The 17223-nt window shown below is 37.0% G+C and overlaps 1 protein-coding gene across 1 annotated transcript; it reads left to right on the top strand.

The window, feature by feature from the left end:
* The first annotated feature begins 2022 nt into the window (after positions 1-2022).
* Positions 2023-12411, top strand: LOC109242585. Its single transcript, XM_019409425.1, has 3 exons — positions 2023-2241; positions 2329-2381; positions 12001-12411. The coding sequence occupies exons 1-3, from the start codon at positions 2154-2156 to the stop codon at positions 12121-12123; spliced, it is 264 nt and encodes an 87-aa protein (XP_019264970.1). The 5' UTR covers positions 2023-2153; the 3' UTR covers positions 12124-12411.
* Positions 12412-17223: the final 4812 nt, after the last annotated feature.

Here is a 17223-nt window from a genome sequence, read left to right as displayed (position 1 = left end):
ATCCCCTCAAATATATAGATATGGAGGAATATATAATAAATTGTCATAAACTTACACATTAAATATTTAGAGGTTATGAATATGAAAGGCATGAGAGTTATTCAAATTATTAAAAATATAGGTTATGAAGATAAAGAGGTTTGAGTTATGAAGATAGAATTTTTAATATAAACTAAATGGAAAAAATGATGAAAACCCCAAAAAAAGGAGAAAAAAGATAAATATGTTTCTTGGCTTAAGAGAGGTGCCACCTCACTTTTCTATTGCCCACTTTTATATATATATAGATTGCAGTAACTCAAAATCTCTGTGGTAATCAAATTTTTCACTTGTTCTTTTTCGATAGAACTTTTTCGTTTTCTTTCAAGCTCAGGCAATAGATCTTCTGCTTTTGGCAAAATTTTAACATGTTAGTATAGTTAGTAGTAGTATTGACTAGAATAAAGATTACATTGACGGAATGTGAGAATGACGAAACTCGGGATGGTAAATTGGAAATGGACGAGAAGAAAAGTCATGAGTAGATTGCGGTGTTTGTGAGTTTGTGAAGTAAGGAGGGAATGTGTTTAAGGAAATGGTGAAAGGACGGAGAACAACAAAATTGGGTGGCGGTGTTTGAAAGAATTATTCATTGTTGTTTCGCGCTATCCTAGTATTTGCTAGGCAACTGCACAAAGATTCATCCCTTGCTGATCTAATAATCTTCTTTACATGCATATTATTTGTGCACCAACACTTGTATAATATCTTCATGTCTTTCAATTTTCAATTTTTCTCTCATTCTGCTGTATCCTTTTCTTTTTCTTTCGTTTGGGATATGTTCTTTTTGAACTGAAGGCATTCAAAACATATAGCAAAGCTGAAGTTGCGCTGCATAACAAGATGCAAAGGAAAGGTTTTGTTAGATTTCTCTACTTGACCACCTTATTTTTGTTCATGTTAACTGCGATAGTGATGACATTCTCATTCCAGTCTTACTGCAGAAAAGAACAAAAAGATAAAAGTGTAAGTTGCCCCAGGAAATGGTACTTATTTAGCGACGTATTTCTTGCAGGTACTTGATTCAAGAAGTGGACGGCACTTGAAGATGTTCAAACGGGAGTAACAATGCGTATCATGTGTGCGGCCATTAGTCATTATTGTTAGGATTGACTTAAGTTTTCTTTTAATCTTGTTAAGTAGTAGTTTTTTGAGATTTTAACACATTTGGTATTTGTAATTTTACACTACTTAATGTTCTTTTTAATATAATGAATATTTACTTAATTTTCCTTTATATCCGTGTCAATATTATCATAAAGAAGTGATAAACATGCATGTGTGACATTGAAAGGCAAAATTTACAATAATAAATAAGTGAAGATATAAATAATTTTGACGCTTTATACATGCGAAACAAGCCATTTCAATTGACTGGACAATTTGTATATTGTGGCGGTTTCAACAGCCATCCAAAACCGCCGTTATACAAACTTGTGAATTATGGCGGTTGCCAAAAAAGCACCGTATAATCTTTGTGGCGAACGTGATTTAGGCAATTTCACGAACTGCCATTAATACATAGAAATGCACATTGCGGTAGTTCGAAACCGCCATTATATGAAGAAGTAACCGCCGCAAATACCTCCTGTTTTTGTAGCGAAAGTTTACAGACTGCACAACCTTCATTACAGCATACGATAATAACTAATAACCATTAGTACGATAAGTTTGGATAATATTATTGTCAATTTCTAAGGAAGAGTATAGTTAAGCGATAATTTAATTTGGATGAAAACTTAGGCCTCAGTTTTTTAAGCATTATATTTTTATCCTTTCGTGAAGTATTTGAATACGTAAATTTTATTCTTCAACAAATTTAAGAAACTGATATTCAAATGAACGCAAAAAGTTAAATAGTTAGGACCCTTATTGTGCCATCCTTTATAGGACGGGAACAGTAATTTCAAGGCAAAAGAAGGAAAAACAATTATTATCAGTAGTAGAAAAACGAAAAAAAAAGAAAGAGAAATTAAAACAAGAACGAGACCGGTGCACGTTTAGTCCACATAGAAGGACCCGAACCGCAATTCGACGAATCGGGTAAATATAAACCCTAGCATCCCACTAAACCCTAGCATCCGTTCAAACTAATTGAGAAAGAGGGTTGAAAAATGACACAAAAGGCAGGTCTATTCAAAGGGCAACAGAAGAAGAAATCAGTACCTAGTCGTCATGGAAAAGCCCCTCAAATTCGCAAAGGTATATATCTGTTTCTTTTGTGCGTTGTCCCATTGATTGTGTTATAGCGTCTATTAATTTGGGGCTTACAACTATTCTCAATTGCAGGGAAAAGAGCTGTGAAGCCGTCAAAGAATACAAAGCAGATGGATGTCGATCGGGTGAGTACTCTCATCCATGCCTTGTGATTTTGAGGTTCTTAATTTATGGTATTTTGAGTTATTTATGTGCTTAATTAACATAAATTGCCAGCATGTTTTGCACCACCACCAACAACAACAGCTGGTGCATGTTTTGCACCAGCTGGGATAAATTATCTCAATGGTTCACTTCATGTCACTTGTTGTAACCAGATGTAAAAACCAAAACTAGTGTTTGAACTAAAACAATATACCAATGGAAGAAAAAAAACTTGAACACATTTTACATCATCCAAGCACAAAAACCGAGTAATTGAGTACATAGAATGTAATAGTCCTGGAGGTTGGGTTTGAGGAAGGGGTGTGGTTTTCGGTGATGAATAGGAGTGGGCATATGTTTGTAGGAGTAGTTAGGAGTAGGAGAGTGGAAAATTACTTAGGCCCGTAAAGGACTAAAGTTATTTTTCCCGTATGTGTTGTAAATTATTTTCTTATGTCACTTTTCGTTTTTACTTTAATTAAGTTCAGGATAGTGGGGAAAACAGTAGCAGTGGAGCTGCGGTTGAAGCTTATTTCCTTTGCCAAGTATTATGCATATATATGGTTTGCATCAGGAAATGTAATATGTTACTGCTGGGTGTAAAGTTGCTACAATAGTAGGGGTGGGTTTGTGGAAAGGTAGCTAGTGTTTTTTTTTTTTTTTTGGTAAAGGGCTTCCTTGAGTTTCTGTAATGTTCAGACAAGAAAAGGTAAGTGGCAGACGATACAAACAAGGAAATATGGTATAGCTAAAGTGGGAGGATTGGGTTGTCTTACTGGGCCTCACGTATTGGGCTTTCAGAAGAAGAGTATTAGGCCTTGGGGTCTTTATTTAATTAGTCAAATTAGTAGCTGAGTCAGTTAGTTAAATAACACCTTAGTAGAGTAGTTGGCATCTTTGGCAAATAACAGAATCCTAACTACTTTCTCTCTCTATCTCTTCTCCTATCTTCTTCTTCTTCCCTCTAAAACTCCAATTCCAGTTCTTCTGAGTTCATTCATGTCAGTTGAAATACAAATTGTAATCGTTGAATTGTTGATCAATAAAGCTTAGTTCCTTTCGAATTTCATTTCTCAATTAAGTACATTACAAATTGGTATCAGAGCTTTTCTTGGCTACAATGACAGTTCCAGAAACTTGTTCGAAGTCTAATGAAGATTACGTGAAGAAATTAGATAATCAGTTACAAAGTTACATGGCAGAGACAAATAAATAATTGGAATCGCATGATTCTAAGATCGATGATGTGGGAAGAAAGCTGGATGTAATGATGGACAAGCTCTTCACAAGCAAGGATGGCATCTTGGGGAGTGCTCCAGTCGAAGTCAATCATATTGAGGGTTCAGTAGTCGACCTAGATTTGCGGCAGAATGAGTACTCTATTGGTAGAAGGCAAGGAAATAACCATGGCCATAGGTTTGAAATTCCTTATTTCGAAGAAGGTGATTCCAGATCTTGGCTCCACAAGTGTGAAAGATACTTTCACTTTAATCAGATAACTGATCCTCAGGATAAGTTGGAAGCTGCTGTCCTTCATCTCAACGGGAGAGCTAAATCCTGGTACTTCTCTTATCATCTGAGCAGAGGTAGTGTGAGGTGGCCTGAATTTGTAGAAGAAATCAGTAAGAGATTTGAGGAGTCTGATAATAGCAATCTTAATCTCTTGGGAGAGTTCAAAAGAATAGAGCAGCAAGGGTCAGTGAATGATTACCTGGCAAGATTTGAAGAGGTCTTGATTAAACATCCCACTATCCCTGAAGATTTCTTCCTTGGATTCTTTATTGAGGGACTTAAGGATGAAATCAGGCACACAGTCAAGATGCTTGATCCTTTTTCCTTGAGCCAAGCAGTGGAGAAAGCTAGGCACAAAGAAAAGTTGTTAGAAGCAGTAGCTAAGAAGGGAAAAGTAAACATTACTAGGCAGTCAGTACAGTACAACAATACTAATGGTCAATCAGGAGTGAGGACAACTGGGTTTCAACAAAAGGAAGGGGGATCTAACTCCTACAATGTGGGCAACAAATTGTTTGAGGCAAGAAAAGCAAGAGGTGAATGTTATAAGTGTGGGGAGAAGTATTTCCCTGGTCATCAGTGTAAGAATAAGCAGTTAAATGTGTTGTCTGGATCCACTGAATAAGAAGGGGTAGAAGTGAATGTTGATGAAGAAGGGATATTAGAGGAGCCAAGTCAGGAGACAATAATAGATGAGGCCATAAGTCTCAATGCCTTATCTGGGACAGTCACCTCTACCACTATCAAATTGAAGGGAGTGTATGGTAAGCAAGTCATGGTGATACTAGCAGATAGTGGTAGCACCCATAGTTTTGTAGCAAGTGAAACTGCAAAGCAATTGGGGTGTGTGATTCAAGTAGATGCTCCAATGAGAGTTACAGCTGCCAATGGGAGTAACTTGATGAGTTATCACTCTTGCCCTCAGTTCAAATGGAAAATGCAAGGCATTGAATTTGAGTACAAACTAAGAATGTTAGACATTGGGGGATGTGATATGGTTTTAGGAGTGGATTGGATGAGAGCACAATCCTATATTGTTTGATTTTATTGGATATAGACTACAGGCCAGTGTGAAGGGAAAGAGAGTAGAACTGAAAGGTTTTTCTGAAGAGGGCAGCTTACAAAGTATGTCAGCTGCAGGGGTGAAGCAGCTACTCAAGAAGGGCCAACTGTTATGGGCTCATCTCTTCACAATTACTGCTCAGTCTACTACAGAAGGAAGAGGCATACCTGAACAAATTAGAAGGCTGTTGACTGAATTTCCAGGAGTTTTTGCTGCGCCAAAGTCTCTGCCACGACAGAGGAGTCATGATCACTTCATCCCTCTCAAATCAGATGCAGCTCCAGTCAGCATTAGGCCCTACAGGTATAACCATTTTCAAAAGAATGAGATAGAAAAACAAGTGACTGACATGCTTAATAGTGGCACCATTCAGCCTAGTCACTCTCCTTTCTCCTCACCAGTGTTATTGGTTAAAAAAAAGGATGGTAGTTGGAGGTTTGTATAGATTACAGAGAATTAAACAAAATGACTGTGAAAGACAAATTTCCTATACCTCTAGTAGAGGATCTCATGGATGAATTAAATGGTTCATGCATTTATTCAAAGATTGATTTGAGTGTTGGTTATCACCAGATTAGAATGAAGGAATCTGACATATACAAGACTGCATTTAGGACTCACTTGGGACATTATGAGTTCAAGGTTATGCCATTTGGGTTAACTTATGCACCTGCTACCTTTCAAAGTTTAATGAATCATGCACTCAGGCCTTTCCTTAGGAAATTTGTGCTGGTATTCTTTGATGATATATTGGTGTACAGTCCTTCAGTGGAGAGTCATGTTATGCATCTTAGGCAGGTATTAGAGGTGCTATAGAAAGAGCAACTGAATGCTAAGCTGTCTAAATGTGCTTTTGGTCAAAGTCAAGTGGAGTATTTGGGGCATATTATTTCAGGCCAAGGGGTAGCTACTGACCCTGCTAAGATTGAGGCCATGATCAATTGGCCTGTTCCCAGATCTGTTAAGGATCTTAGAGGGTTTTTGGGTCTCACTGGTTACTACAGGAGATTTGTCAAGTCTTATGGAATTATCAGCAGACCCCTCACCAATTTACTGAAGAAGAGCTCGTTTCAGTGGTCGGAGGAAGCTGAAACAACCTTCAATCAGCTAAAAACAGCCATGTCTTCAGCTCCTGTTTTAACCTTGGCTGACTTTACTAAGCCGTTTATTGTAGAAACTGATGCTTGCTCTACCGGGATGGGGGCTGTTTTAATGCAAGAAGGTCGACCCATAACTTACTTAAGCAAGGCTTTTTCAGTACAGAACAGGGGACTATCAACTTATGAGAAAGAATATATGGCAGTTTTAACTGCAGTGGAGAAATGGAGACACTATTTACAAGGGGGCCATTTTATTGTAAGGACAGATCATCAAAGCCTTAAAGTACTTGCTAGAACAAAAGATTACCACAACTTTACAACAAAAGGGATTGACTAAGCTTCTAGGCCTTGACTATGAGGTACAGTATAAGAAAGGCACTGAAAACAGGGTAGCTGATGCCTTGTCAAGAAGATAAGATCAGGAGTCCACCTTACTGGCAATCTCTACTGTTAAACCTACTTGGTTACAAGAGATTAGTCTCAGCTATGAAGAGGATCCTATTGCTTTATCATTGTTGGGTGAACTAGCTGTCTCTTCAGGCAGTGATTCAGATTATTCATTACAACAAGGAGTCATCAGGTATAAACACAAAATCTATGTGGGAAGAGGAACCAATCTAAGGAGTAAGATTCTAGAAGCAATGCATCAATCACCTTTTGGTGGTCATTCTGGGCAGCAAGGTACTTATAGGAGAGTGCAGCTGATTTTCTATTGGCCTAACATGAAATCAGAGATCTTTAAATGGGTGAGTGAATGTGATACTTGTCAGAGGATCAAGTCTGAAAATGTGCACACCCCAGGGTTATTACAACCCCTTCCTATTCCAGAACAGGTGTGGCAGGATATATCTATGGATTTTGTAGAAGGCTTACCTATCTCTACAGGAAAGAATGTTGTGCTAGTTGTGGTGGATAGGCTGTCCAAGTATGGACATTTCTTAGCCCTAAAACATCCATTTTCAGCACAAGAGGTGGCAGAACTATTCATGAAGGAGGTGTATAGGTTACATGGACTTCCCAGGTCTATTGTTTCAGACAGAGGATCTGTTTTCACTAGTCATTTTTGGCAGCACTTATTCAAAATAATGGGAACTAAGCTTAATATGAGCTCAGCCTATTAGGGGTGGGCATAATACCGGCCGAACCGAAAAAATCGGCCGAACCGTGAATTTTGGTTCTTCGGTTTCGGTTTAATCGGTTTTTCGGTCGGTGCACGGTTTTAAAATTATTAATTTTCGATTTTTCGGTGCGGTTTGCGGTTTTTGTATTTCGGTTTTCGGTTAAACCGAAAAATCGAAATTCACGTTCAAAACTTATAAGTTATAACCCATCTTATGATCTTAGGCTTAAGCCCAAATGCCAATAGTCCAAGTCCACCCCACCCAATTTACCCCCACAGTCACGTAAGTTACTTCCCAAGTGGAATTGTTTTCCATTTACCCCCTGTTGGTCGTTGGACGTGAAGTTCTCAATCTGAAGTGAATTTACATCAAACTTTTCTGCACAACCATATGTAGTGTAAGGCTGTTTGCTTATCCACTAATTAAACGTTTGAGCTAGAGCTACTACTAATTAGCTCTTGCCTTTACAATAATTGTCGTCCAGAGTTCGTTTCTGTAGTTGTTTATGAAATAATGCTAGCTCGACGGAAGCAAGTGAAACTTTTCCCTCTAAATCTGTATTGGAGATGAAGGTGCTCCTGTCCGAGAATAGGGCAGACAACAAGTTTTTACTAAAATTACTCTAATAGTTTTGTAGAAACTACACTACTGACTAATAAAGTAATCCATAATTTTATCTGGTTAGTTCCATGTAAGGGTGTTAAACGGGTGTGCTGGGCCGGGCTGGGTTTGGTTTTTTTTGACCCGTACGGGTTATGGTCCGGGCCGGTTACGGGTTGGGGCTTAACGGGTTTAACGGGTTCGGGTTCATCCGGGTAAAAATTGAACCGTAAGGGTTACGGGTTGAGGGGGCCGGGCCGGGCCGGGTTTAGTGTATTTTGAATATTTTTTTATAACTATTGTAAGTTATATTAATAAAAGAATACAAGGAAGATGGGAAAAAATTGCACTTATAAATTGCAAGTGCTATATTTTTTTCAAAATTACAAAATTAAAGTTTGCATTTAAAAAGTAAATTAATATCTTATGTATTTTTATTGTGTACTAAAATATATTTAATGCCTATCTTATGTATTTTTACATTGTATCAAGTTGTTTATTTGATGTATATTTATGATTTGAGCATTTATACCCTAAATATATACACTATATTTTTTATAACCTAGGATCCGGTATTTTACCTTATATAATACTCCTATATGATTTAAATTATATTTCTTTCATTTTAAATACGTATAAAATATATACGCAGGGTATAATCAAGACTTATAAAATATATACTCAAAGCAATTTCCACTGTAAAACATACAAAAAAGTGACAAAAGTATTCCACTATTATTACATGTATCATACTTGCAAATTATGTGTATGATATATATGTTAAATTCAAACATTTTTAAATTATGTTAATTAGTATACAATAATTGGTATATTCATGGTATGTGTAAGATATAAAATATTTATACTAGAATATACCACTATTATGTTTTTAAAAATTAGACAGGTATGTAAAGCTCCCAAAAAAAAATTAAAAAAAAAAATTTATCCATTTAACTGGTTGGGCCGGTCTGGTTAACCGGTTTAACGGCACTGTTCATCTAACGGGTTGTACCGGTCCGGGTAACCGGTATTTAAAAAGTAAACGGAGCAACCCGCGCGGCCCCCCTAACCCAGCCCAGCCCAGCCCCCTTTAACCGGGCCGGGCCGGGCCGGTTCGGTTTTAACGGTCTGGGCCGGTCCGGAACCGGGCTGACCCGGCCCGTTTAACACCTATAGTTCCATGTGAATGTAGTTGTGCAGAAAGGTCATGGAGATCTTGTGAACCAACCACCTTCAGCGTATTTATCTCCTTAGTTGGTGTAGATTATGTTGTTGATCAGAAGCAGATTACTGTAGGATTTACATCAAACTTTTCCACGTTGTTATTCCCTCCTCCTTTATTAGATACGAATTTTAAAATTTTCTTGAACCGTTTAAAACCGAATAAATAAACCGGAAATAACCGAACCGAACTTTGAAAAAACCACACCGAACCGTAAATACTTTGGTTTGATTTGGTTATTAATATTACAAAACCGAAAACCGATAAACCGAACCGTATTTTAATAATAACCGACCGAACCGACCGACGCCCACCCCTACAGCCTATCACCCGCAGTCGGATGGGCAGACAGAAAGACTCAATCGATGTTTAGAGACCTACTTACGAGCTATGGTATTTGAGAATCCTAAACACTGGGCTAGATGGTTACCACTGGCAGAGTGGTGGTATAACACTAATTTTCATAATTCTCTTAAAGTCACTCCCTTTGAAGCCCTTTATGGTCACCCCCCAACTCAACTACCATTGGGAGCATTACCACATACACATCAAGGCCTGGCTGGGTTAAATCGAACCCAACGACAGCATATGCTACAAGCACTACGTGACAACCTTGTGCAAGCACAGGCACGGATGAAACTTTTATGCAAATCGACTCCGTTCTGAACGAGTCTTGGAGGTAGGGGACCAAGTGTACCTCAAACTACAGCCCTATCGACAGTCATCTATCGAAGTGAGAAGAAATGTCAAGCTTTGTGCTCGATTCTTTGGTCCTTACAAGGTTTTGCAGAAGATTGGTGAAGTGGCTTACCGTTTAGATCTACCACCAGAGTCACGCCTCCACCCAGTCTTTCATGTGTCCCAGCTCAAACGGCGTATTGGACCATCAATATGCCCTCAGCAGCATCCACCAGATTGTGACAGTGAAGGTCATGTTTTGATTCAGCCAGTTGCCATTTTACAGAGGCGTGTGGTTAAGGAGAACAATGCCGTTGCAGTCAAAATTTTGGTTCAGTGGGCAAATTTGCGCAAAGAAGATGCGACTTGGGAGGATTGGGGCTACATCAAAAGCCATTTTCCGGCGTTTATCGCTCAACAACGACCTTGAGGTCAAGGTCTCTTTCGAGGGGGAGGTATTGTAATGTTCAGACAAGAAAAGGAAAGTGGCAGACGATACAAACAAGGAAATAGGGTATAGCTAAAGTGGGAGGATTGGGTTGTCTTACTGGGCCTCACGTATTGGGCTTTCAGAAGAAGAGTATTGGGCCTTGGGGTCTTTATTCAATTAGTCCAATTAGTAGCTGGGTCAGTTAGTTAAATAACACCTTAGTAGAGTAGTTGGCATCTTTGGCAATAACAGAATCCTAACTACTTTCTCTCTCTATCTCTTCTCCTATCTTCTTCTTCTTCTTCCCTCTAAAACTCCAATTCCAATTCTTCTGAGTTCATTCATGTCAGTTGAAATACAGATTGTAATCGTTGAATTGTTGATCAATAAAGCTTAGTTCCTTTCGAATTTCATTTCTCAATTAAGTATATTACAGTTTCATAGTTCACTTAGTCTGCTGTCTTAATTCTGTATTCCCAGAGGAAACATGGGACCGGTGCAAACAAAACTAAAGAGTGTTTGAGGAGGGTGTTAAATAAGTTATTAGCGTGCTCCTGATAAATGAATAAACAAAAAGTGATTAGGGTGCTATAGTAGGGTAACACATCTGGTTTGTTTTCTGCTTAAAAGAGCTGAAAGACGTCAGACTGGTCAGGCTTAGCTTATCTGTGATAGATTTGCAAAAGCATCAATTCTGCTCAAACATTAGGTTGTTTTTATTTATGCAACCTTCAAGTACATGAATGTAGATGCCACAAGTGGTTAAGTTTAGGGTTACGAAGAATGATATTATGCTGATTTCATATATTCTGGACACAAGGATGGTGTGGAGCAGAAAGAACCGAAATGGTAGGGGGCACAATATGTAGTTGCACTTTCTTTGTTTTTCTCTTTTCGCTTGGTGTTGGGTACATCCAGCTATGTTTTGTATGTTTTGTTTAGATACCATTGCTCAGGTTAAAGTCTTTAAACTTATTAATTTCTTCAAACTATTGACTGCTGGCATGATTTCTGTGGTTGAAGAAAAAGTTATTCAGCTGTAACTTCAACTTCAAAATTTTAGTATCAAATCATTTGCTCAACTAATATACAGGTTTAAATGGTAATGTATAGTGGTATCTCTGTACGTGACAAGCTGACTCTGTTGGTAAAGGGAACCTGGGTATTGACTGCTTTAACAATTCAATTGCTGGTTCTTAGCAAAATGATTAAGTCTGTGTCTCTGTGCTTTTTTGCAGAGCTATCTATTCACTGTCACTTAGAAGCAGCCATTAACTAAATTATAATGATATTGTTAATTAGATTGCTTTGTCATATTGTGTTTGCATTAACCTTTTAGCATGTTGGATTGATTGACCTCATAAAGGGTATTCAATATTCCAGCTTCACTGGTCTTTTTAAGTTTTAGTACTAGTTCAACTCCCTCTATTAGCCTGTTCCAATTAATATGATATGCTTTCCGTTTTGGGATTTCGAGTCTTTTACATGAATCCACAAATAACAGTATTTTACTGTAGCTCACATCTCCATAAAGGTTATATTCAGGTAAACAATTCTACTTGGACAATCATGTGAAGTTTCCTCCAATAAACTTATCCAAGTACTTATTGAATAATTTTGTCCTTTACTAACATATAAGTAAAATTTAAGACACTCCATGCTCATCTACATAAGATAAATTAGTTATATAAGTAGTATTAAGTTTTACTGTTGCGTCGTGGTATTTTTTGCGATGTCGAGTTTCAAAATAACTTTGTGGCAACTCTTAAGTGGAATTGCTAGATTTATCTCAAAAGCAAGAATTGATATAGCTATTGCGCTTGTTATTGATTGCATTTGTCTCATTATTTTGCATTGTTCTTTTCTGTGAGCAGGAGTTGACAAAGTTTATAAATCACTGCAATGAAGTAAAAGCAGCTACATTTGCTACTAAGGATGGTGGTCAATTAAATATAATAAAACCACAGCCTGAGTCCTCCAGTGGTGCAAAGAAGTAGTGCAAAGATGAGTGATGACTGGCTAAGAGGAATCAGTTGTATAAACAAAAATTTTGTGTCGTCTGTTTGCAAAGGTCTTCTTTTTCACTTTTGTAAGACCTAGTTATGATTTTTTCTTTATAAGGAGCCTCATTTGAAACGAGTACAATCTGAAAAATTTCATGACATGTTATCATATTCTGGGTCTTGTTCCACAGGAAAACTGCCATATATTTCCCGGCTCAGTCATTACAGAAGTTCTCCGTAGTTTGAACTTTGAAGTCTGATATTTTCTATTTCTCTTGGTAAGCTTTCCCTTCTAATACTTCGCCAATTTATTCGCATCTGAGCATTCACTGGAACCGGTGAACTATTTTTTGCAATCATGTCTGGTAAGTCAGTTGTTTGGTTCGCATAAAAAGTTATGTAGGGATTTTTTTTGTCAGCATAGGGATTATAATAATGGACTTAATATTATCCCAAATTATCTTCGTTACTAAATGGCCTCACAAAATAAAGAATGGATTTCAGAGTTAGGATTGTTCTAATGGTTGGTATTCCTTTCTGCATTACTTAAATATATGGTCCAATTTTTTTTAAAGGTTCTCTTTTCTACCTTTCGGATCTAATTAATCATGGGTTCAAAAGATTTAGAGAACAAAGAAGCAATAAAAAGGAAGTACAGATTTGAAGATTTTTCGTTCAAACATTGGTCAAGCAGGGCCTGCTCTAACATACATCAGAACTTCACGAATCGAATCACCATTAGAAAAGCGAGTAAAGAATCCTAGCTAAGCTATTGTCCATAAATGACCTACCACTTATTTTGCCATCAAAAGGGTCAAAAATGCTTTTTTCAGTAAAGGACAATGTTTTGGAATATTATTGAGAAAGTAGAAAAGACCTATGGTAATGCCAAGAAGAATAGATATAATCATATTCGAATTTGCAACATGATCAGCTATCAAATACTAAAAGGCAATAAGACTTGCCTTCTTTTTTTCTTTAAAGAAAAGCACTGATTAATTACAATATAATTAGAAAATTCAACATGATGTGATTGTGCAACAAGATTGTTTCATTTCGTTTTTACTTACTAACTAACCGATATACACAAATATGCGATAATTATAGAAGTGATCAGTGTCCCTCTATGAGCCTAACACCGCAATATCAATATTGCTTTTTGGTAGGATCAAAAGAAAGAAAAAAAATGTTATTTTCAGTTGTTAACTGTGGTCTTTTTCGTTTCTTTCCTTTAACTTTTATTCCTTTTTTTTCAATTCTTTTTTCAATATTCACCAAAATGTTTAAGGCTAGTAGCCACAATCTGGAACGTGCCAGCCTGTTAGATTTCTTGGTGAGATATTGTTTTTTCAATTTTAGCTGTTTAAATGTTTTCTTTTCCTTGCCTCTTATATTTTTAATGTTTAACAAATAGAGCAGGAAGTCCTTTCCCTGTCAGTTGCATTAATAAAATACCACATATGCACTTGTATATTAATGTCCTTCCACCTACCATTCTTGCTTCTCCGTTTGGCTGATTAATTAGTGATCTCGGGCAGAGTTTATTTCAGGTTTCTCAACCTGATTCTCTCTGTCTCTTACTCGGGTAACGGTCATATTTAGTTGGACCCTGATTGAATTATCAGCTATTGCATATTTGAACTGGCACTATATGTTTTTTTTTTGGAATTTTTACCTCTTATAGCAAAGGTTAACATTTTATTTATTTTAAATAAATACCATTTAAAAAAATTATATTCTATAGATACCTTTTAAGGTTTATAGCAAAATATTTAATTTTGGTTACCTCATAGCTCTAAGCCACTAAATACGTTATTCAGTTACACTATTTTCTTTCTCTCTTTACTTTGATACATCTCATTCTCTTCCCCCGTCCCATTAAAATTTTCGCTCTCCTCCTCCTTCTAAAGACGATATTGCAACAAATACACTAGTCTCTCCGACAGGAACAGTCTCCAAGCAGTGGGCAACTGCAATCGAGTGTATATCCCATGATGCTCGGGCAGAAGAACAAAGGGATTTCTCCCTAATGTTTGCTTGTGCAATTAAATATAGTAGCAGTTCGTTAAGCATGATCTCACTAGAATTTGAAGAAGTCATCTTGCCACACAACTCAGAGTGAAATTTCCACGAAGGCGGCACGTTTTCACTACCGGCTTCCGGTGAACGGCGGATTCGCCGGAAATTAGGGTTTGTTCTTGAACAAAGACGACGGAGTTTGGGGCTGAGCAACTTGATTTTCTGTTAATATATTTCAATGTATTTTCATGTATTTCATTGTATTCATTGTCTTTCATTGCAATTCAATGTATCTCGTTATATTCCATGTATTTCATTGTATTCACTGTCTTTTTTTCATTGTATTTCAATGTATCCCATTGTATTCTATGTGTTTTCATTGTATTCACTGTCTCGCTATATGCCATGAATGTATTCATATGTTTTTTTTAATTAATATAATTTATGTATTCAGATGTATTATATAATTTCTCTGAAGATTGCTATATTTTTGGGGTATTTTTCGGATGAGAATCTTTTTTATAACTGAAAATACAAAATTTGTGTGTTATAATTGAGTTTGTTGAGTTATATTAGGAGTCTATTATGTTAATTGATTCACTTTTCGTTTTAAAAACAGTGTAATCCTCTATTTCACGCGCGTGAATACAGTCGAATACAATAATCTGTCCAGCTGTAATCCCATGTTTCACTCCATGAATACACTCGAATACACTCGAATACAACAACTGATTAGCTGGACTTCCCTGATTCACGCCTATTTTTGCTACTATATTCATGAATACAATAGCTTAAATACATCAAATACATCTTATAACCACAGAAAAGGTATCTATAATCCGTAATATAGCAAATGGTATCTATAGATGGCTAATTACTACTAAAAGATAGTGATTTATGAAAATTTCTCTTTATTTTTCTCCAGTTCTTGTATTTATATTCTCATGCTAACATATCAATCGGTTCACCATACTTCATTAAAACATTAATGGCGTTAGAATTGGGACATTTGCATCTCTATCCAATTTTGGGATCCCCATTAAACTTATACACACTTTGCACAAAAGTTTACAAGTCTACCCACTTTAGGATCTACTTTGACTTATCGGGTCTGAAGTTGAAGGAAAAAGAATTTTTAGTCTGCAGTGCTATGCACTTAAGGCCAATAAGTCTAAAGTGCAATATTATAATAAGATGCACTTAAGGCCAAATAAGTCTGAAGTTCAACAAATATTTTCATGAATTTAGGGCCAAAATAGGTCAGTGAAAAAATTGCACTTAAGATGCACTGAAGTGCAACAAATATTTCCATGAACTTAATGCCAAATAGGCCTGAAGTGCAACCTATGTTTTCATGCACTTAAGGCAAAAGTAGGTCTAAATTGCAAATTGCTCAGAAACATAAACTTATTCTTCGAATTTCAACTATCCAACACATGATTCAACATCTAAATCTACTCCAAATGAGCTCAAATTTGAAACATAACATTCTCATATCATAAAGAATAAACCCGATCATCAATTTATTAAAATAATATATAACAAATCTAAGAAACATATTTTGCAATTAAGAAGAAGAAGACGACTTAAGCAGTAGCAAAGAAAGGAGCGTCACAACAACTCACCACTATAAATTACCATAAACCACCTTAAAATCTGCTTACAAACACCATAAAAATTTATCGTTACCTTTGTTTTTATAGCAAAAAAGAAGAAGAGGAAGAAAATGCCTGAAGTCATTTATACTTTGGTTACTAATTAAATTTTTTTTAACAAGTAGGTATGATCACGCCCAATTATGCCTTATAAAAAGGACAAGCGGTCGCTGCAAATATAATCTGAGTATGTAGCCCAGAGTCGAATTCTCAGAGAATTAACCTACCAATTACTTTTGTTAGACTCACTAAATTCTTTGTAATCAACTTCCCAGATATTTAAATAACAATTGGTGATGGTTTAACTAACTATAACTGAATATAAGCAAGTAAACTAACAGCTAACTATGATTGAGTTTTAAACAAATAACAGAAGGATCTAAGGTTATGATTTTCCCTATTGATGGAATCCCTTCCTGTTATATTTCATATAGATTTGCCTAACCGTCTCTATCGATCATGAGCACTCTTATTACCGTAAATCTCTCCCGAGTAATCACGACAATTTACTAGACGCACTCTCCCGAGTTACGCTAGCTGGCTTTTATTACAACTCACTTTAGATTGCACCCAAGGCTTCGTTATCCCTAATCCCGCCTTTAAACCCTCAGTTATTGATCCCTCATATACTTTGGGAGTGATGTTGTTCAACAATTACCTAAATATGCACTCTCTCCTGAAAAACTAGGGATTTTGACGTGTTTCATGCTCCTTCTTGCTTACGCTTTGATTATAAATTCTTACAAAATAGTCCCAAAAGGCTCATATGTTGTGCTTGATTGCAGGTTTGAGCAACAAAGTGACGAGATGTCAAAAATCGGCTCAAAAGGAGTGAAACCTGCACAAGTATCAAAGACAATACAACTCAGGATAAACAAGCCTAGTGCGGCCGCACTACACTTTGTGCGGTCCGCACTAGGGAGATTCAGAGATTGGATTTTAAGGCATCAAAGCAGTGCGGCCGCAGTAGATATTGTGCGGACCGCATTGAAGACACCGCGGCCGCATCACCATTTTATGTGGTCCGCGGAAGCAAACTTCAGAGAGATGTCAAGTGCCAAGGTTCAAGCCTGTGCGGTCCGCGGTCGTATTTTTGCGGATCGCGTTAGATGCCTCCGTGGCCGCAGTCCATTTTGTGCGGTCCGCGGAGCCTGGGTTCAGTGAGTTGATTTTTCAGTGTCAAGAGCCTAGTGTGGCCACACACCATTTTGTGCGGTCCGCACTGACCCAGCAGGGGCATTTTTGTCTAGTTTTTTCAGCTTAGTATAAATAGAACATTTTTCCATTTTTAGGACATCAGATATTACAGAACAGTAGCTGCGCTCGTGAGAAGCCATTTTGTAGCCATTTTGGGCACTTCAACGTAGTTTTAGCAATTGAATCATTATATTTACTTCAGTAATTTAATATTATGTCTTTC

Source organism: Nicotiana attenuata, unplaced genomic scaffold, assembly GCF_001879085.1.
Source record: "Nicotiana attenuata strain UT unplaced genomic scaffold, NIATTr2, whole genome shotgun sequence".
Lineage (NCBI taxonomy): Eukaryota > Viridiplantae > Streptophyta > Magnoliopsida > Solanales > Solanaceae > Nicotiana > Nicotiana attenuata.
The sequence above is the reverse complement of the archived record's forward strand: the minus strand, read 5'-3'. Positions and strand labels throughout refer to the sequence as shown.